We start from the raw sequence: 26,255 nt of genomic DNA, 5'->3' as shown, positions 1-26,255 counted from the left end.
GTTGTTTGTCTATATGTGCCCTGTGATTGGATTGGCTGGCCACCAGTCCAGGGTGTACCCCGCCTACTGTCCCGAAGACAGCTGGGATAGGCTCCAGCATACCCCGTGACCCTCATGAGGATAAGCAGTAGAAAAATGAATGAATTAATTAATTAAATTTCAAATCCACTATTTGAAAATTTTCCATTAAATTTTGGGAAATTTCCAAAAATTTACAAAATTTGTAGTTTTTTTTTTACTTTTTATTAAAATGTACTTTTTTTGTTTTGCTATCTTGTTTCGAAGCAAAATTTCAGGAAAGAAAATTCATAGGTTCATATTCAAAACATATTCATAAACATTCATATTAATTTCAAATCCATTATTTTTGTTTGCAAATGTTTGTTTTATTCAAATCCATTATTTTTGTTTGCAAGCAAAATGTCAGGCAACAAAACTCATCATTTCATCAGGACATTTTGGGGATTTTTAAAACAAAACAAAACAAAAAAGTATGGTGAAAATACTTCTTAATAATTTTCAAAAATATTTTTAATCTATTTTTTCACATCCATTATTTTTGTTTGCTCCCCAAATGACAGGAAACAAAATGTATGATTCGTATTATTTTTGATTTGTAAGCACTTTTTCAGATTTTGGCAATAGTTTTTCAACATTTTTGTTGTTCCATATACAGAATATCTCATTTGAAATCCATTCTTTTCTCCACATGCTTGCCCAATCCAGCATGTCCATTTAATGGGACCCCTTCTCCATATCTCCATATATAATGCTAATGCTATAAATAGTCTATAAAACGTCACATGACCTTAGTTTGTGGGACTTTCTTCCCGCTTATGATATATCAAATATTAAATGTGCATACGTTTGGTTGCTCTGCGGACGTCTAACACTTCCCCTGCTACGTCCGTGTCCCAGGTCAAAGCCTACCTGCTGTGCAACAAGCTGCGGCCCGCCTACCTGCTGGCGGTCAAGCTGGAGGCTGGCCGGGCCGGTCCGCTGGTGCAGGACGTCCTGCGGGCGGCCGAGGGAGCGCAGGACTCCGTGATGCAGAACATCTGCCGCCAGTGGCTCCTGGAGCACCACGGCAAGCCCGGCCAGCAGCGACCGGGACGGGCCAACAACGGCAGGTAACCGCACCGTCCGCTCACCTGGAAGGCCCGCCATGTTTCACCGACTGAAGGAAACCACAACCCGTCTCTACCTCACCTTAAAAGGAACCGTGGTATTGCTTTTTGTACTTCTTCCACACCACACTCTTCCAGGGGGGCCTTTTGGGGCCGGCTTGGATCACCCTGTGAAGATTGACACTCAGCGTTTAAGGGTGGGGGTGGGGTGGTCGCTAAGTGAACAATGAAATATGATAAGTGCATCACAGCTTTGTCATATGGGGGGTGCGGGTGGGGGAATTGAACCCACCGCCACCCTCCACCCCCCACCCCCCAAGCGACAGCTATATTCTTTGTCTTTCAAGTCGTTCTTGAATATTTCAACTTTTTTTTCCCTAGTAAAAATATTCTATTTTTCTTCATAATATTACTACATTATTCTTGTAAACTTACTTTTTTTTTTTCTTGGAATATTTTCACTTGCGTAAATTTACAGCTGAGACGCGTCCCGATACTTTTGTGGGCGTAGGGTGTGGCCGAGGACTCCCCGTGAGGGACTCCCCGTGAGGGACCCCCCGTGAGGGACCCCCCGAAAGGGACCCCCCGTGAGGGACTCCCCGTGAGGGACTCCCCGTGAGGGACTCCCCGTGAGGGACCCCCCCGTGAGGGACCCCCCGTGAGGGACCCCCCGTGAGGGACCCCCCGTGAGGGACCCCCCGTGAGGGACTCCCCAAGGAATCACGCTGGAAATATTTTGCCTGGATTTTAAAGGAATAATGACAGTTTGATATCATGATGTGTGATTGATGGACGGATGGTCTCTGCCGGGGGCTTTTTACGCCTCATGTTGGGGCTTGGGGACTTTTTAACTCCTCATCACTCAGGACAAAAGGGATGATGATGATGATGATGAATTTAGAACACCGCTGCTTGCTGCCGCTGCCTGTTCACGGCGGCTCACACTTTAACACTTTGGACACGCATTCCTCAGTAGGGATGTCCGACCCCGTATCAGCACAAAAATTTGATATCGGTATCAGATTCTGAAAAGCGATATTAAAAAACATGTCATGTTACACATTTGTGTCTATCCACTATATATGTCATGTTATGTGCCCATCCACTATATAGGGGACATGTCATGTTACACATAAGTATGTGTTCATCCACAATTCATGTCATGTGACACACATGTGCATATACACTATACATGTCATGTGACACCTATGTGTCCATCCACTATACATGTCATGTTACACATATGTGTCCATCCACTATAGGAGACATGTCATGTTACACATGTGTCTATCCACTATACATGTCATGTTACACATGTGTCCATCCACTATACATGTCATGTTACATGTGTGTCCATCCACTATTGGAGACATGTCATGTTACACATATGTGTCCATCCACTATAGAAGACATGTCATGTTACACATATGTGTCCATCCACTATAGAAGACATGTCATGTTACACATATGTGTCCATCCACTATAGAAGACATGTCATGTTACACATATGTGTCCATCCACTATAGAAGACATGTCATGTTACACATATGTGTCCATCCACTATTGGAGACATGTCATGTTACACATATGTGTCCATCCACTATAGGAGACATGTCATGTGACACATATGTGTCCATCCACTATAGGGGACATGTCATGTTACACATATGTGTCCTTACACATATGTGTCCATCCACTATATATGTAATGTTACACATATGTGTCCATCCACTATATATGTAATGTTACACATATGTGTCCATCCACTATATATGTAATGTTACACATATGTGTCCATCCACTATATATGTCATGTTACACATATGTGTCCATCCACTATATATGTCATGTTACACATATGTGCCCATCCACTATAGGAGACAAAAAGAGTTGGACAATATGGCTCTTGGTCCAAAAAGCCAATATTGTTATGTCCCCTCCCCTGAGACTATCCTGTCCTCACTGCCAGGCTTTATACGCTGGGAATTGTTGTTTTTTTAAGCCACGTTTTGGATGATTTGTTGTGAAATTGTTTTATAAAAATCTATATTTCTCACAGCTTAATAATAAAAAGGATGACACACACAGCTCGTATTTGCTAATTGAAATCCACAGACACAGGTCTGCTTGGGTCTCTTTATGGTTGGTAGCGATGGCGCCTAGAAATCTTTCTCGGGGCAAGCTCAGGCAGAAGTGGTTGGAGTTGGTGGTTCCCAGCAAGCCAGGAACTGTTTTTGTGAATATGAATGTGAAATAGCCGCCAAACTGTTTCGCTCTCGCCAGGGGAAAGGTGCATTCACGCCGGACACACCTAGGTTACCACTCTAATTTAGGAGCGCTTGGGATTGTGACCAATCACAGTGGAGTGGGTGTGGTCAGAGGCAGGCATGAAACTGTTGTGTTTTGGAAATCCAGCTGGAATAGGTGCAGATTGTGGAAGATCTAGACGGCTTTGTGTATGGGTTATGGTGTGTATCTGCTCTACAGGAGTCCACCCCCCCACCCCACCCCTCGGCCCCCCTGTTGATGACAAGAAGCGGGCGTGTCATCCTGTCCTTTTATTGACATGAAATGTAAACATTCAACTCTGCAACATGAAGGTTGAGCATCGGTAGAAAGGCAAAAGTCACACTCGTGGAAAAAAACCGAGTGAGTGACCGACCGCAGGAACGCTGACAAATTTTTTTCTACAAACCCCCCCCCCTTGACCCCCACCCCCCCCAGGAATATACTGTACTTTATACGAGAAAATAGCATTAAAAAGCTGGGGGTCTTCTTCCTTCTATGGCATCAATGTAACACTGAAAGAGAAAGGCCTGCAACATCAAGAAGATGAAATACCCCGTACCCCCCCCCCAACCCTGTTTGGACCCCGCAGCACTGCAGCACGCCACGCATCCTACACCAGGGGTGTCCTAATCTCGTCCCTCCAGCCAGGGGCCACAAACTGCACTGACAGGTAAAAACGCAACTCAAACACTTTTGTATTAATATATATATAATATATATATATATTCTGTATATATCATATATACTGTATACTTGGCTTGGTCATATAGCTGGAAGAAAATTCTCCCACAATCTTGATAAACTCATTCTTTTCCTTTCTTCTTTCTCACAATACGAGACTATCTGAAGTCTATGCAACTAAAATGATGTTTTTCTTCAGAATATTCCACCTTTTGTATCGGAAAATTGCAATTTTTGGAAACATTTTCCAACATTTTTTTTCTTGTAAATATTGGAAAGTTATAATTTTATGGGAATAAAGTCATTCGATTACAAGAAGAAAGTAGAAATTGTTGGAAAAGTAAAAAAAAAAAAAAATATTTTCATCAGAAATGGGAACTAGTTCTCCAAGAGGTTGTAATATTGTGGGAACTTTCTTGTGCTGAATGTATGTTTGCTTGTTGTTAGACCACTTTTGCTACTAAAATTAGCTCATCAAATTCCAAATTAATTTCTCCTTAGAATACGGAATAAGAATAAGAATATTTTTGTCTTAATATTTTGACTTTACTTTATTCAAATTATTCAGTTTCTGTCTTTTTTTCCCCAACTTTCCTCCTGTCAATTTTCTTCTCGTAATTATGACATAATTCCTATGATATTTTGACTTTATTCTCATAACATTTCCAACTATTTGAACTTTTTTTTAAAAATAATAATATAATATAAATACTATTAAATTATAAATAATATTTCACCTCTATGCTAGAAAATTGTGTTATTTTTCCTCCAAACATTCCAAAGTTATTCTCATAAAAGTACAACTTTACTACAATATTTGAACTTTATTTTGAAACTTTATTTTCCTCCTAATAATACGGCGTTATTCTTTTAAAATGTTGACTTTGTCTTCATATTTTCACCTCTTTCTCGTACAGCGACTGCAGGTGTTGCTGTTTGTTACTTCATGGTCCAAATATTCTTATTTAAGTAATATTTAGACTTTATTCCCATCATTTTCTCAACCGAACCCGATTTTCTTTTGGTAAAATCACAGCAGATTTTTACATTTTTGCTGTTTTTTTTGTGTGTGTACTTTTCCTACAAATAGCCCCTGAGCCGCACTTTGGACACCCCTGTCCAACAGCATGACTTCCTGCTGCTTGTTTTCACATTGTCACTAAAATATATAGAGAGGTTTTTTTTTGCTTCAGCTTAGTACCAAAATACTCTTAGACTGCACGTTATTGTAGAAGACATGAGCAGCAAATAGCTCACCTATAATACCCCCCCCCCCCCCCCAAATCCCCCCACCCCAGTGACGAAACAAAAGCGTGTATATAGCTTCCCATCAATAGCAGTCCCGGATGGGCGGAGCTTAAAGCCCTCCTTCTAATCAATCCCACTGGATCCCGAGGAGCTCGCAGCTGGCGTCCCACAGCCTCCTGGCCGTCTCCTCGCTCCTGCCCTGGGGGGCCACGAAGGCGGGGGCGCAGTCACTGCAAAACCAAAAGCCAGAGTCACGTTAATAGGAGGGGGCGGGGCCAAAGTCTTGTTATGCTGTTGCAGGGGTGTCCAAACTGTGTTTATTTGCCCTAAGCACATTCAAAAGAACGGCATTTTCATAATTAAATGTCAAAAATAACGCGGAAAATAAATTAGAAAAAGAGCAGTCATTTGGTGGCCCCCGGTGTTTTTTTTTTTTTTTTTTTAACGACCTCAGTACATTCTAAAATTTAAAAACAACAGCAAAAAAAAAAAAAAACGCAGTAATTAACTAGCTTTTGACTCCACTAACAGTCAAAAGTTTGGAGACACTTTCTCATGTTATGGAATGAGAAAGTGTCTCCAAACTTTTGACTGCTGAACTGGCTTATTGACTTTTTATCCAGCGGTTATGTGGAGTATTTTTTTCACGTTCTTGTATTTTTTTTCATGTTTTTCTTTTCTTGTTCAACCGCGCTTGCGTCTACCTGAAGTGTTTTCCAGAGATGGAGTGCAGCTCCTCCGCCACGGCGCAGTAGACGCTGGTCTGGGCGCCCTCGCGAGGGGTCTTCAGGAAGATGGAGAAGCAGCTGAAGAGGATCATCATGAGGGTGGAGTGCCTGGTCAGGTCAGAGTTCACCGTGCCGGGATGGACCGAGTTCACCGTCACGTTGCACCCTGCGAGGTAAAAAAATAAACTATTTATAGTATGTGTGTGTATAATATAATCATTTAGTTCACTAAAAAAAAGCATTGAATCAAAAATTAAGAAGATATTTAATACATGTAATAAAAATACACTCAAATCAATTCATCAAAAATATTTATTTCATAGAGAGAAAAATTTTCTCTATGAAAAACTTTTTCTCTCTATGAAATAAAAAAAACATCAAATATTTTTTAATATTTTTAGAATGTACTGAGGTCATTAAAAATATTTGATGTTTTTTTATTTCATAGAGAGAAAATTTTTCTCTCTATGAAATTTTTTTTCTCTATGAAATAAAAAAACATCAAATATTTTTGATTAATTGATTTGAGTGTTACAGTCTGCTTGTATTGGGGCCATCAGATCCAGCAGGTAATAAGAGAAGCTGTTTGTTTATTTGCTACATGATGGCTTCATGGGTTTCTGTCAATAATAATAATAATAATAGGCGGCACGGCGGTCGAGTGGTTAGCGTGCAGACCTCACAGCTAGGAGACCAGGGTTCAATTCCACCCTCGGCTATCTCTGTGTGGAGTTTGCATGTTCTCCCCGTGCATGTGTGGGTTTTCTCCAGGTACTCCGGTTTCCTCCCACATTCCAAAAAAAACATGCTAAGTTAATTAGCCACTCCAAATTGTCCATAGTTGTATGAATGTGAGTGTGAATGGTTGTTTGCCAAATTGTCCATAGGTATGAATGTGAGTGTGAATGGTCTATATGTGCCCTGTGATTGGCTGGCTACCAGTCCAGGGTGTACCCCGCCTCTGGGATAGGCTCCAGCACCCCCCGCGACCCTCGTGAGGAAAAGCGGTAGAAAATGAATGAATAATAATAATAATAATAATAATAATAATAATAATAATAATAATAATAATAATAAATAGTGAATTTTCATGCAGATCTGGGCCAATGTCGCTGGAGGTGTCTTCCACTTTAACCCCGTCTACGTGAGTGTCATGTCTGCCAGAGCGTCCATCGGAATGCCGCGTCGTACCTTTAAGGCGGCGAGCCAGCTCGCGAGCAAACAGCACGTTAGCGAGCTTGCTCTGGCAGTACGCTAGTCCGCTGTTGTAGCTGCCCTGGCTGTGAAGGTCGTGGAAGCGGATCCATCCAAAGTTGTGCGCCAGGGACGACACCACCACGATCCTCGCCGGGGCGCTGCGCTTTAACAGGCCGATGAGGAGGGAGGTCAACAGGAAGTGGCCTTACAGAGAGGAACGGCGGCATGTTACTTCCGGTGTAGCGAGAAGAAACTGCGAACGGGGTCTTACCTAAGTGATTGACTCCGATGTGCATCTCGAAGCCGTCGTTGGTTTTGGTGTAGGGGCACATCATGACCCCGGCGTTGTTGATGAGGACGTGGAGATGAGTGAAGTCTGAACAAGAGGAAGAACATCAACAACGAAGAAGACTCACAAACGTCCTTCAGCTATTCTTCACCTCTTAGGAATTGCTGTGCAAAGGATCGTATCGAGCACGTGTCGGCCAAGTCCAGCGCCCGAACCTCCACTTGTGCTTTTGGACAAGAGAACCGGATGCTAGCGGCCGCCTCCTCGCCTTTATCAACATCCCGGCACGCCATAATCACCTGAGCTCCTGCGGCATAAAACACGGTCCTCGTTGATCCGAAGGCTGAACGTGTACGGAACAGTATTTCTAAATTCACCTCGTGTTGCCAGATCCAGGACCGTCTCCTTCCCGATGCCGGTGTTGGCCCCGGTAATGAGGACCGTCTTCCCATCCAGACGAGCCGAAGACGTGCAAACGCCTCCTGCTGCATATCTTCTGTTGGAAAAAAGCAACCATTAAGATGCATGACAGCAAGGTAAGGAAAATGTTATGTTTATATATTTCATATCAGCTATTTAATATATATTTCATATGCAACAAACACCACCTGGACAATCAATAACATTGGCTTAATTATTGACACACACACGTAAAAAGCAAGTCAAGTCAAGTCGTACGAGCGTCCCATCCAGCACGTCGGCCACGGAACCAATAAGACCCCTGACCACGCCCATTACAACCACATGCTGCCTCCTGATAGGCTCAAATCTCAACCGCTCCATCCGTACCAAAAAACGCCCCCCTCCTACACAGCCGTTATTCTGCCCCATTGATTTATCCATCGGGAAATCGTGTGGAATCAAACCCATTAAAGCACCCGATGTACGTTTTTGTCTAACGCAGATATCCCTCGCCATACCAAAGTACGTCCATGAGATGAGAATAAATAAAAATGTGCTGTCAAACGGACCCCCCCAATCCGTCAAAAGGTGCCATCTTACCGTATGTGAGTCGCAAATAAAAGCACCAATAACGTCGCCACGCCGAAGACGGCGACGAATAATAAAAACCACATTTTTAGCACAAGAGCTGCAGGATGCTGTTGCCTGCTTGCTAGCACAACAGCTGATGAGGCGAGCGAGCGATTGAGCGCGAATGGAATTGTGGGGTGTGTAGTTTTTCCCGCCCTTACAGCCGCTCCCACAAAACGCCAACCGAATCATGGGATTTGTAGTTTCTTTCGCTTGTTATCCTGGTTGCTAGTCAATATACTTGACAATTTTACGTTATATTTCATTTAACGACGACAGAAATCCATTGACAAGGACGCTTTAACTAACCACTCTGGTTAACTCCGGTAACTGATTCACTATTACCCGGAAGGTGCCAGTGAAAGCTGCCCGAGAAGCGCCTGATCATAATACTTTTGTGGTTTATTTAAAGTTTTAAATAAACATATTATGGAAGTATTATTTTTTTACACTGCGCACACGTCATGAAGATAACATTCTACATGTTTTGTTTGACTTTAAAAACAATTTACTTGACCCGTGTTGAATTTTGTTCCGGAGTTATGACCACTTGATCACGAGGACCATCATGCGGAAGGAATTCGATGATCGTCGTTATTATTATTCACGGCTCGACTCAACAATTTTAGTGGCGTCCCAAATAAACAAAAAGTCACGGGGCAACGAAAATGTCATCGGAGGAATTTGAGAAGTTACACGAAATCTACAGGTCACTGTATGAGGAGCTAAAGCTAATGCCGGAGAGTCTGCTGAGGAGCCATGCAGGTAAACAAATGGGCTCTTAGCTAGTATCGCCTTTAACAACGGTTGACATTTTTTAACTTAAACGTGTGTTTTGTTCGCCTACAGAGGAGAAGAAGAGACTGTTGAGGGTCTTCGATGAGAGGAAGGGGGAGGCTGAGGAAATTGTGAGCCGCTTTGCTTGATTGTTTTTGCAATGACAACCGGAAGTTAGCTTGATGGCTAGCCACCGTGTTTTTTATTTTTTATTTTTATTTTATTTGGGCAAATATATGAAACATTACAGTGCATTTCTTATTATTATCATGATAATATCTTATTATTATCAATCGAAATATAACTTATAACAATAACATGCCACAGTCTTGTTTTCCCCTGTTATTAACATTGTAATATTATTGTTATCATTATTATCATTATTGTTATAATCTTTATCATTATCACCATTATTATAATCATCATTAACATTACCATTTTCATCATTATAGTTGTAACAATTTTTTTTATTATTATTATTTAATTTTACAGACTTCATTGCTTCTTGTAGCTACACACTTAGCTGTTAGCTGTCTAATAGAAGTGAGGCAAATGCAATCACGTACACACAAAGGTCATAACATGAATAATAACAAAAATATAATGTTAGGTAATTCTGGTTGCAGGTTTCTACAAATGATCCCTGCTCTAATTAGAGTTTTATAAAATGGTCAAATACATTTTAATTGTATATTATTATATTGACTGTAGAACCTTGACATACCTACAAATACTGTTATTGGACGCCACTAATATTTAATGCAACAAGACCCTTTCGTCCCGTCATCTCAGTTGCAAGGAATGGAGGAAGAGCTGCATGACGCACCAGCCTCGTACAGAAATCCGATGAGGACGAAGCTGCGTCTGTACCAGCGAGACCTTGGCAAGCTGCAGAGGGACATGAAGAACTCGGCGGCTTCGCAGATGTCAGACGGAAGTCACGGCGGCATCTATTCATCGCAGAACCAACAAAGTGTGAGTGTGGACATGGCATGGCAAGGCAACCATCTTTGGCAATTCTAAATGGCCGATGATTCCTTCCTTGTAGACGCGCGTGCAGTCGCAGAGAGCGTTGCTCCTACAGGGCACCGAGTCGCTGCACAACGCCAGCCAAAGCATCGAGCGAAGTCAGCGCCTCGCTGCCGAGACGGAGCACATTGGCTCGGATATCATTGAGGAGCTGGGAGAACAGCGGGAACAACTGGACCGCACCAGGAACAGAGTGGGTTAAGACGCTCTTAAAGAACAAGAATCTGAGGCACAGTGTCACTCCTGAAGGGTTTATCGATTGGCGGAGCTTGTCCTAAGATCTTCTCGTCTTTGCAGTTGGAGAATACAGGAGAGAACCTCAGTCGGTCGCGAAAGATCCTTCGGTCTATGTCTCGGCGGTAAGTGAAAGCCCTGATCTCTTTGTATATAACTGGTCAGATCACTTGTTCGGGACATTTAGCCCAGTAAATTACACTATCATGCTAGGTGTTAGCATGCTAACATTGCTAGCATGCTAATGTTAGCACACAAGCATGCTGACATTAGCATTTCATAGGTAGGCACTACTATGCTTGGTGTTGGGATGGGATGTTGTATAAGGTAGACGCTTATACAAACACCTCGCTATTATGCTAGGTGTTAGCATGCTAACATTGCTAGCATGCTAATGTTATCACACAAGCATTTTTAGGTGTTTTCATGGGTAGATGTTTAAATTAAAACTTAGCATGATCATGCTAGGTGTTAGCATGCTGACATTAGCATTTCATAGGTAGGCACTACTATGTTGGGATGGAATGTTGGCATGCGAGCATGCTAATATGAGCATACTAGCATTTCTTGTGATGTTTATGAATATAAACTTAAGCAGGGACTTAGGCTAACGTTAACGTGCTAACATTTTCAGAGGTAGCCGCTTATACAAACACTTAGCGCTATTATTAGTGCTATTATGCTAGGTGTTAGCATTTTTAGGTGTTTTCATGGGTAGATGTTTAAATTAAAACTTAGCACGATCATGCTAGGTGTTAGCATGCTGACATTAGCATTTCATAGGTAGGCACTACTATGCTTGGTGTTGGGATGGAATGTTGGCATGCGAGCGTGCTAATATGCTATGCTAATGCTATGCTAATATGCTAATACTAGTATTTCTTGTCATTTTTATGAATATGAACTTAAGCAGGGACTTAACAAGCTAACGTTAGCTTGCTAACATTTTCAGAGGTAGGCGCTTATACAAACACTTAGCGCTATTATGCTAGGTTTTAGCTGGTCAAGGAATGTAAATAATATTTATGGTGTAAATCACAAAGGTCTGGGCTCTCTGGGTGCTTTTTTAGTTACTGTTGGTTGCACCGTGAGCAAGGTGTGTATTTGTTTATTTCCCCACAAGTAAAAGAAAGTATGCGGAGTGGACTGTAACGTGTTTTTCCGGCCTCTCCATTAGACTGGTGACAAACAAGCTGCTGCTCGGTGTCATCATCCTCATGGAGATGGCCATCCTGGGCGCCGTGGTTTACCTCAAGTTCTTCCGACGGTGAGGACAACCATAGCGGTCGTCTTGGACCGGGATTCTGGGTTCTACAGGGTCTAAAATCTTCCACCTGCCCTCCCAACGTCTCGGCGAGATGAGGACGACGCTCCAGTGTCACACCAGAGGCTCCGTGGAGTCCAGTGAAAAGCGTCCTATGGGATGAAGGCATGATGAACTGTGTGCTTTCTCCATGAGGTATTCACCCACTTGCTGATTGACGCTATTTAAGATTACTCACTTGTATGATGACCTTTAAGCAGCAGTAAATAGAAGACATGACTTTTCTATTATACATAATGGCAGATTTCAATATCATTTAATATCGTCCAACAAATCCCCACCAAACGAGAGTCAAGTTGAGCCGACAAGTTAAAAGTCGACCGCGGTCATGCTGTCCGGCGTCGAAATGCGGTCTGCTAGCATCCTCTCTGCAAAGTAACGCAGTTTCTTTTGCGGGGAGCGCCCGAGGGGGCAAGGCCCTCGTCGGCCAGGAGCCCGCATTAACCCTCCGATGTACACGGTGCAGCCCGCCGTGCCGCCCGTAAACCTCCGCACCCCCTGTAGCTTTTTTTCGAACGCTGTCTGGATGAGTCATAACGGGACGCGTCTTTTTCCTGACGTTAAACAAGATCATCATTCAGATGATCATGGACCCGCCTTGTTCGATCCTAACTCAACGGAAATATTCGGCTATATTTTTTTGACGCGTGGTTAACGTATGCGCGTCACGTTTGACCCTCGACCCACACTCTAGTTTGGGGACTATGGACAATGAAAAGGGTCAAACCGAGCCTCAAAGACCCGGCAGATGGCTCGACTGACCAGGTCGACAAAAGCCGAACCCAAATGCCGCCCGCTGGACCCAGCTGGAAAAACCGCCGGAGAACCTCGGCATCAGTTTTAGATACGAGCCGTCTCTCGGCTGATTTTATTTCTTTCAAGCTAAAGTTTGGGTTACACGCTACTAGTTACCGGCAGGCAAAGCCCAAGACAGCTATTGGAGGGCTTGTCACCTCAGTATTTTGGGTGTGCCCTGGTCAGTACACCCAACACCCGTTATTGATTAGTGATCAGGTGGAGTGTGTCCTTGAACTGCTGTGTTTGTCAAAGAGGACAAAATAAAGGTTGCATTTTCAAAATACTACTTAGACCGTGTGTGTCTAAGAGTCCAAAGTTTTATTTGTGATATTATTGCCGATTATATTTTGTGAGCTGATTTGCTTATCTGAGGGATGAATGGACAGTTTACCTCACCAATGGCAACCAATTGGCATCGATTTGGTTTAAAAAAAGATATTATCCACTTTCATGTTTACAAGTGTATTCAAAAATCTAATATAGATAAAACATTTCTAAGTTAACTGTGGACAAAGTGCGATTAATCAGATTGAAATGTTTGAATCAACTTTGTCTTTCTCTTTGGGCTTTTCACGCACATTTTCATTACATTTAATAATAATCAATAATTGAATTTCTGAATATTGAGCTCCACTTTGTGGAAATTCACTTATCACACCCGTGATAAATGAAGATGACTGTATTATCTTTTCCCCCAACTTGTTTTTTTATTGCAGAATATTACAATTTCAAAATGATGAGAAACTAAGAAAATCAAGTTGGGGGTGGGGGGGAGGACAATATTATTATTAATACATTGAAACAGTTGCAATATTACAGTAATAAACTGCCAATATATGTCCAAATATTAAGGAAAAAAAGTTTACATTGACAAGAATAAAGTCCGAATATTGCGAAGTGGGAAAAAATTATTAATTATAAAAAATTATTTTAAAAGTGAAAAATATGTTGTTTTCATCATATGAGAAACAAAGAAAAAAAGTTGAAGAAAAAGATGACAAAATGGGAATAAACTACCAATCTTATGGGAATGAAGTCGCCATTATGAGGAATTTGTATTTGTGAATTGGTGTTAGTGATGTTTTGCTATGATGTGAAGGCCCTCGTGCTCCATCTTCTTCTTCCCTGGCAGACCAGGTGCCCACGAGGTGTGTGGATTACAGGAATAAACATCCAATATATGTTCAAATATTAAGGAAAAAAAGTTTCCATTGACAAGAATAAAGTCAGAATATTGTGAGGTGGGAAAAAAATTATTAATTATAAAAAATATATATAAAAATGTTGTTTTTGTCATATTATGAGAAACAGAAAAAAGTTGAAGAAAAAGATGACAAAATGGGAATAAACTACCAATCTTATGGGAATCAAGTCGTCGTTATGAGGAATTTGTATTTGTGAATTAGTGTTAGTGATGTTTTGCTATGATGTGAAGGCCCCTCGTGCTCCATCTTCTTCTTCCCTGGCAGACCAGGTGCCCACGAGGTGTGTGGCGACGCAGACCTTAGCATCATCTATTTGGAGGCAAAAGGCAAAATGACACCCGGACACAAGAGGCCCATCCTATGGAAGACCAGACAGTGATCTTTTAATAGCGGAACATCCTGAACAACTTCGGGTCCGTGAACATCGACATTAATCAGGACAATACGGGAACCGCAGCTGGTCCAAAAGTGCAAACATGACTGCTGGCCTCGACTAAAAAGCACAGCTCCAAAAGAAAACGACACACACAAGCGCGGACATGTTTGAGGCAGGCGCTTTCTCCTGCCAAACAGCTCATCAACGTCATCATCATCATCATAAATACCATTCTTACTCTAAATAGTCCAATAAGTTAGTAGCTTGCGATCTAGTTTCTGTCTAAATCGGGGGTCTCAAACTCAGTTGACCCGGGGGGGCCCGCGTCCACAGAAGCCTAACCGGCAATGTGGTCATGAATTTGTCTTATCATTCTTTGGTAATTTTCCAACTATTTCAACTTCTTGCTAATTTCCATCCCTATCATTATGACTTTATTCCCTTAATATTTTGACTTTATTTTTGTAGCATATCAAGGTATATTTTTATAAAATATTCATTTTCTACCGCTTTTCCTCACGGGGTGCTGGAGCCTATCCCAGCTGTCTTCAGGTGAGAGGCGGGGTACACCCTGGACTGGTGGCCAGCCAATCACAGGGCACATATAGATATATAGACAAACAACCATTCACACTCACATTCATACCTATGGACAATTTGGAGTCGCTAATTAACCTAGCATGTTTTTTTGGAATGTGGGAGGAAACCGGAGTACCCGGAGAAAACCCACGCATGCACGGGGAGAACATGCAAACTCCACACAGAGATGGCCCAGGGTGGAATTGAACCCTGGTCTCCTAGTTGTGAGGTCTGCGAGCTAACCACTCGACCGCCGTGCCGCCCTAAAATAACATAATTTTTATTACTACTTTTTTTAACCTTGTTGTTGTAAAATGAATTTTCAATTTTTGCTGTAGAGTTTTCTTGCTAAAGGCTAATATTCGCTACTATAAGGTGTCTTGGGCCACACCTTGGACACCCCTGCGGCGGTGGTGTTTACTTCCTGTTTGGTGTTGGTAGCATGACCGTACTGTTTTTTTTAACCTTGTTGTTGTAAAATGAATTTTTAATTTTTGCTGTAGAGTTTTCTTGCTAAAGGCTAATTTTCGCTAATATAAGGGGTCTTGGGCCACACCTTGGACACCCCTGCGGCGGTATGTGTTTACTTCCTGTTTGGTGTTGGTACCATGACCGTACCGTTTTTTTTAACCTTGTTGTGAAATGAATTTTACATTTTTGCTGTAGAGATTTTTTTTGCTAAAGGCTAATTTTCGCTAATATAACGTGTCTTGGGCCACACCTTGGACACCCCTGCGGCGGTATGTGTTTTTACTTCCTGTTTGGTGTTGGTACCATGACCGTACCCTTTTTTTTAACCTTGTTGTTGTGAAATGAATTTTACATTTTTGCTGTAGAGTTTTCTTGCTAAAGGCTAATTTTCGCTAATATAAGGGGTCTTGGGCCACACCTTGGACACCGCTATGTGTTTACTTCCTGTTTGGTGTTGGTACCATGACCGTACCGTTTTTTTTTTAACCTTTCATGTTGTGAAATGAATTTTCAATTTTTGCTGTAGATTTTTCCTGCTAAAGGCTAATTTTCGCTAATATAAGGGGTCTTGGGCCACACCTTGGACACCCCTGCGGCGGTATGTGTTTACTTCCTGTTTGGTGTTGGTACCATGACCGTACCGTTTTTTTTAACCTTGTTGTGAAATGAATTTTACATTTTTGCTGTAGAGATTTTTTTTGCTAAAGGCTAATTTTCGCTAATATAACGTGTCTTGGGCCACACCTTGGACACCCCTGCGGCGGTATGTGTTTTTACTTCCTGTTTGGTGTTGGTACCATGACCGTACCCTTTTTTTTAACCTTGTTGTTGTGAAATGAATTTTACATTTTTGCTGTAGAGTTTTCTTGCTAAAGGCTAATTTTCGCTAATATAAGGGGTCTTGGGCCACACCTTGGACACCGCTATGTGTTTACTTCCTGTTTGGTGTTGGTACCATGACCGTACCGTTTTTTTTTTAACCTTTCATGTTGTGAAATGAATTTTCAATTTTTGCTGTAGATTTTTCCTGCTAAAGGCTAATTTTCGCTAATATAAGGGGTCTTGGGCCACACCTTGGACACCGCTATGTGTTTACTTCCTGTTTGGTGTTGGTACCATGACCGTACTGTTGTCCAATGAGTCCTTTAAGGAAGCTAAAGGAAGCTAAATCCCGCACTTAACGTTAAACTTGACGTCTGATTTGAGTAGGGTGCAGGGAACGGGCCTGCAGACCGTGAGTTTGAGACCCCGGATGTTTCACGGCAAACCATTGGGAAATACCTTCAGGGTTAAATACTTGGTGATGCGATGAAGATGGTGGACCAACTAAAAAAAAAAAAAAAAACACCTCCAGCTACTTGGACTGTGCAGTCTTGGATGCAACACCTGGAATGCTCAAGTTTGTGTCCCGGTGCCCCCCCGCCCCTCAGAGGCAAAGCTGCTCCGTGTCGTCCTCCTTCACGGAGGGGATCTCGTCCAGGACCACGTGAGCGCCTTCTCTCGTCTGTCCCAGAGACGACGCGATGACGTCCACGGCCAGGGATGCGGTGGCCTCCACGGCCTCCCGGTTGGGCCCCAAGACCGGGTTCACTTCCACCAGATCCATGACGGACAGCAGACCTGCCGTTGGGACCACAACGCAGTTAGCACCACAGCTAGCACCACAGCTAGCACCACAGCTAGCATCTGCTCATGTCTGAAACCAGTTCACCGCCTCAGGTATGTTCTTCATGTTCTTCATGCTGAACAGAACAGTTTGTGGTGACCTGTTTTTCTTCTTTCTTACATGTTTGTCACACTTCAATATTTGGGCTCATCATATGTAAATATTAGCCATATTAGCAATATTATGCTAACATTCATCATAAATATTAGAACATTAATTAATTAATTAACATTTTAGGATGAAAGAAGAAAACAAATCCAAAGCTACATGTCCCTGTGTGAGAAAGTGATTGACCCCTAAAGCTAACAACCTTAGCAGCAACAACTGCAATCAAGCCTTTGTGATAACTTGCAATGAGTTGTTGTTGTGGGGTCTTTTGTGACCTCTCAGATGAGTCGTGGTTGCGATCTTAGGGTCATTTTGGTTGGACGGTGACTCCTGGGAACGTTCACTACTGTTCCATGTTTTAGCCATTTGTGGATAATGGCTCTCACTATGGTTGGCTGGAGACCCACAGCTTTAGAAATGGCTTTAAAACCTTTTTTCACACTGATAAATCTAAGTTTTGTGTTCATTTGTGTTGTCCAGCATGAAGGCAACATTCTCCTTGAGCAGAAGTCATGCAGACCATCACACTACCACCACCATATTTGACCCTTCTTTTTCTCAAATGGACTGGGACACACACCTTCCAAAAGTTCAGACCACAGAGACCAGCAAAATGGAGGCAGTCTTAATGTTCTTTTTCTTCAGAAGTGGTCTTGGTCTTGGAACCATTTTTGCCCACCTTAACTGAGGCAAGTAAGGCCTGGGGTCTTTTGTGACCTCTCTGATGAGTCGTGGTTGCACTCTTGGGAGTCATTTTGGTTGGACGGTCACTCCTGGGAACGTTCACTACCGTTCCAATGTTTTCACTATTTGTGGATAATGGCTCTCACTATGGTTGGCTGGAGACCCACAGCTTTAGAAATGGCTGTAAAACCTTTTTTCCACACTGATGGATCTAAGTTTTGTGTTGTCCAGCATGAAGGCATTCAGGTCAGGACTTTGACTCGGCCACTCCAAAGTCTTCATTTGCTTTGGTGGACTTCCTGGTGGGTTTTGGATCATCGTCCAGCTTCAAGAACCCAAGCTTGAGATCACCAACTTGAGCAGAAGTCATTTATCAGAGCAAAACAGCCCCAGACCATCACACTACCACCACCATATTTGACCCTTCTTGTTCTCAAATGGACTGGGACACGCACCTTCCGAAAGTTCAGACCTACGCAAGTTCAGACCACAGAGACCAGAGTCATGGTTGTGCTCTTGGGGGTCATTTTGGTTGGACGGTCACTCCTGGGAACTTTAACTACCGTTCCAATGTTTTCGCTATTTGTGGATAATGGCTCTCACTATGGTTGGCTGGAGACCCAGAGCTTTAGAAATGGCTGTATAACCTTTTCCACACTGATAGATCTAAGTTTGCTTGATGAAAAGTTTGTATTGTTCATGCTTCATATGGTTGTTGCAACTAGACTACCCAGCATACCTTGCGGGCATTGGGAAATAATTATTTTGTGCTATGTTTAGTTCTTAGGTGTCAATTTATGTGGTGAGTTAACTTGCTGCGGATGTCTTGAGTTTTTTTTTTTTTGTTGCACTGTGAGCAAGTACACGCGAGTCATAAAGTTTGCCCACCCCAACATTTTCATTTTGATCAGGAATGTATGCCGCCCCCACTTCTACTCCCTTCCAGCCCACAAAGGCATGCTAGGTGCCTTCCTGTTGGGGAGGTGTGCGTGTAAGAGGCTTCCCAGCATGCCTTGCGGGCTATAAATGAGTATGAAATAGAACAGTTATGCCAATACTTTCTTCGGAGTACCTGTATTGTGAATTTCCTCGGTGATGTAGATGCCCTCCCTGTAGGTCAGCCCCCCGTTCACACGCGTTCCTGTGGCGGGCGCCAAAGACGGGTCGAAGGCGTCGATGTCGAAGCTCAGGTGGATGGGTCTTTGTTTCCTGTGGTCACAACGTGACGGGTTCGTTTCGTTGTTTTTTTTTTATAGTCGTTATTGTTGTACTGTTAGCGTACCTGGCCAGGACGTGGTCCAGAGCCACCTCCGTCACCCTCTGGATGCCCAGTCTGTCGATGTCCCTCATGGTGAAGTACTGGATGCCCAAATTCTTCATAATGTGGCTGGAAAAATGGCCGCAGATATATCTCATATGACAACTTTTTTTTACATCTTTTAACTATTTGGATATCTTTTTAATGTGTTAGTATAAAATGAACTGGGGCTGCACGGTGGTCGAGTGGTTAGTGCGCAGACCTCACAGCTAGGAAACCCGAGTTCAATCCCACACTCGGATATCTCTGTGTGGAGTTTGCATGTTCTCCCTGTGCATGAGTGGGTTTTTCTCCGGTTTCTTCCCACATTCCAAAAACATGCTAGGTTAATTAGCCACACCAAATTGTCCATAATGTCAGGGCAGTTGAGTGGTTAGCGCGCAGGCCACACAGCTAGAAGACCTGAGTTTGATTCCACACTCGGCCATGTGGAGTTTGCATGTTCTTCCCGTGCATGAGTGGGTTTTCTCCGGGTATTCCGGTTTCCTCCCACATTCCAAAAACATGCTAGGTTAATTAGCCACTCCAAATTGTCCATAGGTATGAATGTGAGTGTGAATGGTTGTTTGTCTATATGTGCCCTGTGATTGGCTGGCCACCAGTCCAGGGTCTACCAGCCCAAAGACAGCTGGGATAGGCTCCAGCACCCACGCGACCCTTGTGAGGATAAGCAGTACAAAATGAATGAATGAATTTATTAATGTCAGGGCTTCGCGGTGGTTGAGTGGTTAGCGCGCAGGCCACACAGCTAGAAGACCTGAGTTTGATTCCACACTCGGCCATGTGGAGTTTGCATGTTCTCCGTGGGTTTTCTCCGGGTACTCCGGTTTCCTCCCACATTCCAAAAACATGCTAGGTTAATTAGCCACTCCAAATTGTCCATAGGTATGAATGTGAGTGTGAATGGTTGTTTGTCTATATGTGCCCTGTGATTGGCTGGCCACCAGTCCAGGGTCTACCAGCCCGAAGACAGCTGGGATAGGCTCCAGCACCCCACTCGACCCTCGTGAGGATAAGCGGAAGAAAATGAATGCATGAATTTATTAATGCCAGGGCTGCACGGCGGGTAAGTGGTTAGTGCGCAGGCCACACAGATAGAAGACCTGAGTTTGATTCCACACTCGCCCATGTGGAGTTTGCATGTTCTCCGTGGGTTTTCTCCGGGTACTCCGGTTTCCCCCCACATTCCAAAAACATGCTAAGTTAATTAGCGACTCCAAATTGTCCATAGGTATGAATGTGAGTGTGAATGGTTGTTTGTCTATATGTCTTTATTCTTATTATTTCCATTTTTCTGGGTTAAATGATATTAGTCCAATGCGGTGCGTGTTACCTTCAGGCTGGCAATGCTAATGCTGTATAATGCTAATCCTGCTACGCCCACCACTTGGCAGAGGGCTTCTCTACACATCCTAAAACGCGGCTCTGCCAGCTAGCTTAGCTTAGCCATCATATACCCAAGACATGGGTGGCTGACTGAATGAATGTGCTGATCCTACTTACTACTCTCCAGGGTCCACATCCCTCAGCCCGATGTAGACCAGGTCCCTGCAGGAGAGGAACGGCTTCACCCAGGAGAATCCGGGAATGTCAGGGATCTGCGAGGGGCGCACAAAGAGGCGGGGCCAATTACAAACGGCTGCAGACGACCCCGCAACTTAACGCGTCTTACCCACCTTGTCTCGCAGCTCCTTCAGCATGAAGGCCACTGGCTGTCCGTGGAGGTTCCCCGACGGCGACGTCACGGGCGTGTTGATGTCGGCGTGAGCGTCGATCCAGATGAGACACAGGTCGGGACACTGCTGGGCGTGGCCTGCCACGGAGCCCACGGCGAGGCTGCGAGAAGCAAAATCGTATCAGCAGGTGCGTACGAGGGCTCTAAAAACGCCGCTTCTGTCGCGCGGTACCTGTGGTCGCCTCCCAGCACGACGAGGGTGTGGCCGCTGCCCACCGCTCGGCTCACGGCGCCAGACAGCTTCTTATTGGCGGCGCCCACCGTGCGAGGGAACTTGACGTTCATGTAGGGTTCGTCTGTCTGCGGGTGATGGAAGGCGAGGTCGCCAAAGTCGTGCACGGCGTAATCTGGAAAAGGAAGTACGGCACCTTTGGGTTGTAGCTCTTGGACGCCATGTGCGTTGTGCCAATGGAATGAGACCGTCTTTGGGGGGGCAGATGTCCCGGACATGGTTACAAGCACACCAAAGGTCATGCGGCAAACCTTGGGGACAAACGCCATCACCGGTCGCCCTAACGTCTCTCCCCCCAAAGATGGTCTCATTCCACTGGAAGAGTGGCCACTCATGAGCTGAATGGAGGCCATTGAACTCCTGGTGACCACACAGCTTATTAGTCACCATTCTTCCTGTGGAATGAGACCATCCTTGGGGGAGACGATGAGCAATCCTCCTTCGTCCATCGTCTTGACATCTCTCCCCCAAAGATGGTCTCATTCCACTGGAAAAGTGGCCACTCATGAGCTGATTGATTTTTGTTTTTTTCTTTCGGCTTTTTTCTGATATTTTTTTTTATATTTTTGTCTTACATTTTGGATAAAACAGAAACATTTTGAAAATATGTACAGTTTCTTTTATGTCTTTATACATTTTTCGTAAAAATATTGAATGGAGGGCATTGAACTCCTGGTGACCACACAGCTTATTAGTCGCCATTCTTCCTGTGAATCATTCCAAAGATGGAATGAGACCATCTTTGGGGGAGACGATGAGCCATCGTCCTGACATATCTTCCCCCAAAGACTGTCTCATTCCAAAGATGAGCACATCACAGCATATCATAGCAACACAAGTAGGCAGCGTAGCCGCGACACCACAAGGATGTGATTGGACGCCATTTGAAGCGGCTCATTGGTGGAATGAGACAGTCTTTGGGGGAAGAGATGTGAAGATGATAGCACATCGTCTCCCCCAAAGATGGTCTCATTCCATCTTTGGAATGATTCCAGACCATCTTTGGTGGAATGAGACAGTCTTTGGGGGAAGAGATGTGAAGATGATGGCACATCGTCTCCCCCAAAGATGGTCTCATTCCATCTTTGGAACGATTCCAGACCATCTTTGGGGGAGACGATGTGCCATCATCTTCACATCTCTTCCCCCAAAGACTGTCTCATTCCACCAAAGATGGTCTGGAATCATTCCAAAGATGGAATGAGACCATCTTTGGGGGACACGATGAGCCATCGTCTTAACATCTCTTCCCCCAAAGACTGTCTCATTCCACCAATGAGCCGCTTCAAATGGCGTCCAATCACATCCTTGTGGTGTCGCGGCTACGCTGCCTACTTGTGTTGCTATGATATGCTGTGATGTGCCCAAAGATGGTCTGGAATCATTCCAAAGATGGAAGGAGACCATCTTTGGGGGAGACGATGGTCTCATTCCATCTTTGGAATGATTCCAGACCATCTTTGGGGGAGACGATGTGCCATCATCTTCACATCTCTTCCCCCAAAGACTGTCTCATTCCACCAATGATGGAATGAGATGTGATTGGACGCCATTTGAAGCAGCTCATTGGTGGAATGAGACAGTCTTTGGGGGAAGAGATGTGAAGATGATGGCACATCGTCTCCCCCAAAGATGGTCTCATTCCATCTTTGGAATGATTCCAGACCATCTTTGGTGGAATGAGACGGTCTTTGGGGGAAGAGATGTGAAGATGATGGCACATCGTCTCCCCCAAAGATGGTCTGGAATCATTCCAAAGATGGACGCATCATTCCAAAGATGGACGCCCCCAAAGATGGTCTGGAATCATTCCAAAGATGGAATGAGAACATCTTGGGGGGAGACGATGTGCCATCATCCTCACATCTCTTCCCCCAAAGACTGTCTCATTCCACCAAAGATGGTCTGGAATCATTCCAAAGATGGAATGAGACCATCTTTGGGGGAGACAATGGTCTCATTCCATCTTTGGAATGATTTGGGGGCGTCCATCTTTGGAATGATTGCAGACCATCTTGGGGGGAGACGATGTGCCATCATCTTCACATCTCTTCCCCCAAAGACTGTCTCATTCCACCAATGAGCCGCTTCAAATGGCGTCCAATCACATCCTTGTGGTGTCGCGGCTACGCTGCCTACTTGTGTTGCTATGATATGTTGTGATGTGCTCATCTTTTTCCATAACATAATATTCCAAAAACGACAAAAAATGTTGTTTTGTTTGTTTATTTTCATCGCAAAATATGAATTTTCTCCGATTAGACTCTTTAAATTTGGACTTTATTCTCGTCTGCTGTTGTTTTTTTATTTCCTTTCCTAATCATGAATTTTGACTGTATTCTAATAACATATTTTCTTCTCATAATGTTACAAAAATGACCTTTCTTGTTTGGTTTGTGCTTTGTGCTAAAAATAGCTCTTCTTTTTCCTGGTGGATTACAACTTCTTTCTGGTCGTATTTGGACTTTCTTCTTGTAAACTTCCTGCTGCGGCCTACCTTAAATGGAACATGACTTGACTTGACTTCCTGCCTGCCTGATGGATGACTGGCACCTCGCATGTGTGTGTGTGTGTGTGTGTGTGTGTCTATATTGGTCTCCATCACCTTTAGGAGGCATCTCAAGTATCACACAGGAGTAGTGGGGTGAACTTTGAGGACATGTATATTATATAAGAGTATCAGTAATATCAGTAATACACATGACTCAGTGACCCCCCCCCCCCCCCCACACACACACACAGTCCTTGGTGCTATTTTCCACGCCCCCCCCCTCCAATGAGGCTATCTTTATAGGTGTCTGCATGTCCCCTCCCACCCCCCCTTGACCTATTGTGTCGGTTCAACTTTTAAAAAGGCAAAGCACGCGGTGTCCCATTGGGTGCAAGGGGGGCGGGGGGGGGGGGGCGCGGGGGGGTATCCATTCATTGTCCTGCCTTCATTTCGCGCCATGTGCACGGGCACGTTGAAGATACAGGAAGTAATGCTAGCCACGTCATAAAGTATAAATACAGTGCCGGTGACGTAACGGTTAAATCCGCCCGGCCCGATTACGTAACCCCCGGTCGGCGCCGGTCCGAGAGACTCACCTAAACCGGACAGCCTCTCGATGAGTCCCGCATCCCGGATGACTTTGGGCCCGTGTTCCACTCCCCTTCGTTTCTGTCCAAAACGGCGACAAAAAAACGACCGTTAAAAAGGTGCAAAGACGAAGATGGTGCCCATAAAAAAGTACCGGTACCTGTCCTCGGGAGAACGGAGCCCCCAGCACCGCCACCGAATGGGCTCGGCTCGACTGCCCGCCGCCGCCGCCGCAGAGCGCCCGGGTCCGGATAAGGCGGCCCACTTGTCCCCTGAGAGCCATGGTGGTTCCGAAGCCGCGCACGCTTCAAGTCTGACGAAAGAGCGGCGAGATGTTGCTTCTTCTTTGGATGCTGAATGGGACCAACCCCCTTTCTTCGCACTTCCGGTTTTATGGCTGCCCCAGCTAATTAATATTCATGAGCTGGCGCCCTTGTTTAACTCTGCCTCTCTCTCTCTCTGACACACACACACACACACCAAAAATGGGTCCCTACACACGCGCAGCGCGCCTTTTTAATGCCCAGTGCGTGACGTCATCCAGTGACACACCTTCATGTTGGCCAATAGGAGCTTGCGAAAAAAGTGGGTTCGTTTTTGTAGGCACGGCTCTTGTTCTTTTCTTCTTTTTTTTCAAAGTGTCACCCTGTCAAGCTCCGCTCTTTTACGGTGGAAATTTCCACGCAGGCGGCCGAGCGGAAGTGATATCTTGTTTACATTGGAGCATCTGCTGCCCCGAAGCCGAAAACACAGACGGATAGGTCACATATCACGAAACACACACCAGCGTGGAAAGATCACACTTTATTTGTTATATTGTATGGCCTTCATACAAACCTTTATTAGCAGAAAAATAGCTATTATTATTGTTATTATTATTAGTGGGATTTCCGGGAACGTCGACTATTACCACATCCACGGTGTCTGATATCGTCCCAAAAACACGGGAACCTATATAAGCATGACAGGGAATATGAGAGTACCTTCTCATATGACATTCACGAGGAACAAGAATGTGATATGACTTATCCGGAATACTCTCATTTGGGATTCTTCTACTAAAAGATCTTATCAACGTTTGATGGCCCTGAGCCCCAAAATGGACCTAATCTCACATTTATGGCCACGCACAACTTAAACAATGGAAGAAAGGTCGCTGTGGAACTGTAGTACTTCTAGTACAGTGGAATACATCAGCCAAAACAACAATGTAGTACTAGTAGTACAGTAAAATAGATCAGCCACAACAACACTGTAGTACTACTACTAGTAGTACAGTAGAATAGATAAGCCAAAACAACACTGTAGTACTACTACTAGTACAGTAGAATAGATGAGCCAAAACAACACTGTAGTACTACTGGTTGTACAGTAGAATAGATGAGCCAAAACAACACGGAAGTACTACTAGTACAGTAGAATACATCAGCCATACCACACTGTAGTACTAGTAGTACAGTAGAATAGATCAGCCAAAACAACACTGCAGTACTACTAGTACAGTGGAATACATCAGCCAAACCACACTGTAGTACTATTAGTACAGTAGAATACATCAGCCAAAACAACACTGCAGTACTAGTAGTACAGTAGAATAAATCAGCCAAAACAACAATGTAGTACTACTAGTACAGTAGAATAGATCAGCCACAACAACACTGTAGTACTACTACTAGTACGGTGGAATAGATAAGCCAAAACAACTGTATACAGTTCTACTGTATTAGTAGTATTACGGTGTTGGTGTGGCTGATCTATTCTACGATACTAGTAGTAGTACTACAGTGTTGTTTTGGCAGATCTAGTTTACTGTACTAGTAGTACTACTACAATGTTGTTTTGGCAGATCTAGTTTACTGTACTAGTAGTACTACTACAATGTTGTTTTGGCTGAACTATTCAGTTCTACTGTACTAGTACTACAAGTACTATAGTACTACTAGTACAGTAGAATAGTTCAGCCAAAACAACACTGTAGTACTGTAGTACTACTACTAGTACAGTAAAATAGATCAGTCACAACAACACTGTAGTACTAGTAGTACAGTA

General features: G+C 43.9%; 4 protein-coding genes across 9 annotated transcripts in view; 2 read left to right on the top strand and 2 right to left on the bottom strand.

The window, feature by feature from the left end:
• The window catches only part of zfyve26 (zinc finger, FYVE domain containing 26), a 36,693-nt gene extending 33,479 nt beyond the window's left edge, over positions 1–3,214 (top strand). For all 3 annotated transcript variants that reach the window (XM_058056979.1, XM_058056978.1, XM_058056977.1), the window contains exon 43: positions 919–3,214. In XM_058056979.1, the coding sequence (XP_057912962.1) occupies positions 919–1,134 (216 nt within the window). In that variant the 3' untranslated portion in view covers positions 1,135–3,214. The remainder of the gene's footprint in view (positions 1–918) is intronic.
• A 2,158-nt stretch (positions 3,215–5,372) lies between these two features.
• rdh12 (retinol dehydrogenase 12) lies at positions 5,373–8,840 on the bottom strand. 2 transcript variants are annotated; one of them, XM_058057036.1, is made up of 7 exons: positions 8,562–8,840; positions 7,937–8,052; positions 7,711–7,866; positions 7,542–7,646; positions 7,265–7,474; positions 6,050–6,239; positions 5,373–5,575 (listed from the first exon to the last, which is right to left on the bottom strand). In XM_058057036.1, the coding sequence occupies exons 1-7, from the start codon at positions 8,633–8,635 to the stop codon at positions 5,473–5,475; spliced, it is 954 nt and encodes a 317-aa protein (XP_057913019.1). In that variant the 5' UTR covers positions 8,636–8,840; the 3' UTR covers positions 5,373–5,472. The 2 variants fall into 2 exon arrangements, with proteins under 2 accessions (XP_057913019.1, XP_057913018.1); XM_058057035.1 differs by having other exon boundaries at positions 7,937–8,055; positions 8,562–8,837.
• vti1b (vesicle transport through interaction with t-SNAREs 1B) lies at positions 7,273–13,034 on the top strand. The gene is made up of 6 exons (XM_058057045.1): positions 7,273–9,356; positions 9,441–9,499; positions 10,161–10,343; positions 10,417–10,590; positions 10,695–10,756; positions 11,809–13,034. Exons 1-6 carry the CDS (start codon positions 9,260–9,262, stop codon positions 11,900–11,902), a joined length of 669 nt encoding a protein of 222 aa, XP_057913028.1. The 5' UTR covers positions 7,273–9,259; the 3' UTR covers positions 11,903–13,034.
• Positions 13,035–14,314: 1,280 nt separating this feature from the next.
• On the bottom strand, positions 14,315–24,715 carry arg2 (arginase 2). 3 transcript variants are annotated; one of them, XR_009120226.1, is made up of 9 exons: positions 24,367–24,715; positions 24,215–24,287; positions 21,068–21,242; positions 20,837–20,996; positions 20,664–20,758; positions 19,125–19,229; positions 18,915–19,051; positions 15,872–17,004; positions 14,315–15,544 (listed from the first exon to the last, which is right to left on the bottom strand). XR_009120226.1 is itself a non-coding variant. In XM_058057030.1 (8 exons), the coding sequence occupies exons 1-8, from the start codon at positions 24,487–24,489 to the stop codon at positions 16,811–16,813; spliced, it is 1,062 nt and encodes a 353-aa protein (XP_057913013.1). In that variant the 5' UTR covers positions 24,490–24,715; the 3' UTR covers positions 14,315–16,810. The 3 variants fall into 3 exon arrangements, 1 of the variants encoding a protein (XP_057913013.1); XR_009120225.1 differs by having other exon boundaries at positions 14,315–16,038; positions 16,366–17,004; XM_058057030.1 differs by having other exon boundaries at positions 14,315–17,004.
• Positions 24,716–26,255: the final 1,540 nt, after the last annotated feature.

This window comes from Doryrhamphus excisus, chromosome 19 (genome assembly GCF_030265055.1).
Source record: "Doryrhamphus excisus isolate RoL2022-K1 chromosome 19, RoL_Dexc_1.0, whole genome shotgun sequence".
Classification (NCBI taxonomy): domain Eukaryota; kingdom Metazoa; phylum Chordata; class Actinopteri; order Syngnathiformes; family Syngnathidae; genus Doryrhamphus; species Doryrhamphus excisus.
This window is presented reverse-complemented; position numbering and strand designations above follow the sequence as displayed.

Excerpts from the sequence above, each read along its gene's own strand:
- rdh12 (XM_058057035.1), bottom strand. The coding sequence starts at position 8,635 with ATGTGGTTTTTATTATTCGTCGCCGTCTTCGGCGTGGCGACGTTATTG. Across the intron at positions 7,647-7,710 it reads TGCACAGCAATTCCTAAGAG|ACTTCACTCATCTCCACGTC; the intron begins GTGAAGAATAGC and ends CCTCTTGTTCAG. Across the intron at positions 7,475-7,541 it reads CATCGGAGTCAATCACTTAG|GCCACTTCCTGTTGACCTCC; the intron begins GTAAGACCCCGT and ends CCTCTCTGTAAG.
- vti1b (XM_058057045.1), top strand. The coding sequence starts at position 9,260 with ATGTCATCGGAGGAATTTGAGAAGTTACACGAAATCTACAGGTCACTG. Across the intron at positions 10,591-10,694 it reads TGGACCGCACCAGGAACAGA|TTGGAGAATACAGGAGAGAA; the intron begins GTGGGTTAAGAC and ends TCGTCTTTGCAG. Across the intron at positions 10,757-11,808 it reads CTTCGGTCTATGTCTCGGCG|ACTGGTGACAAACAAGCTGC; the intron begins GTAAGTGAAAGC and ends CCTCTCCATTAG.
- arg2 (XM_058057030.1), bottom strand. The coding sequence starts at position 24,489 with ATGGCTCTCAGGGGACAAGTGGGCCGCCTTATCCGGACCCGGGCGCTC. Across the intron at positions 20,759-20,836 it reads TGAAGGAGCTGCGAGACAAG|ATCCCTGACATTCCCGGATT; the intron begins GTGGGTAAGACG and ends CGCCCCTCGCAG. Across the intron at positions 19,230-20,663 it reads GATGTGGACCCTGGAGAGTA|CCACATTATGAAGAATTTGG; the intron begins GTAAGTAGGATC and ends CCATTTTTCCAG.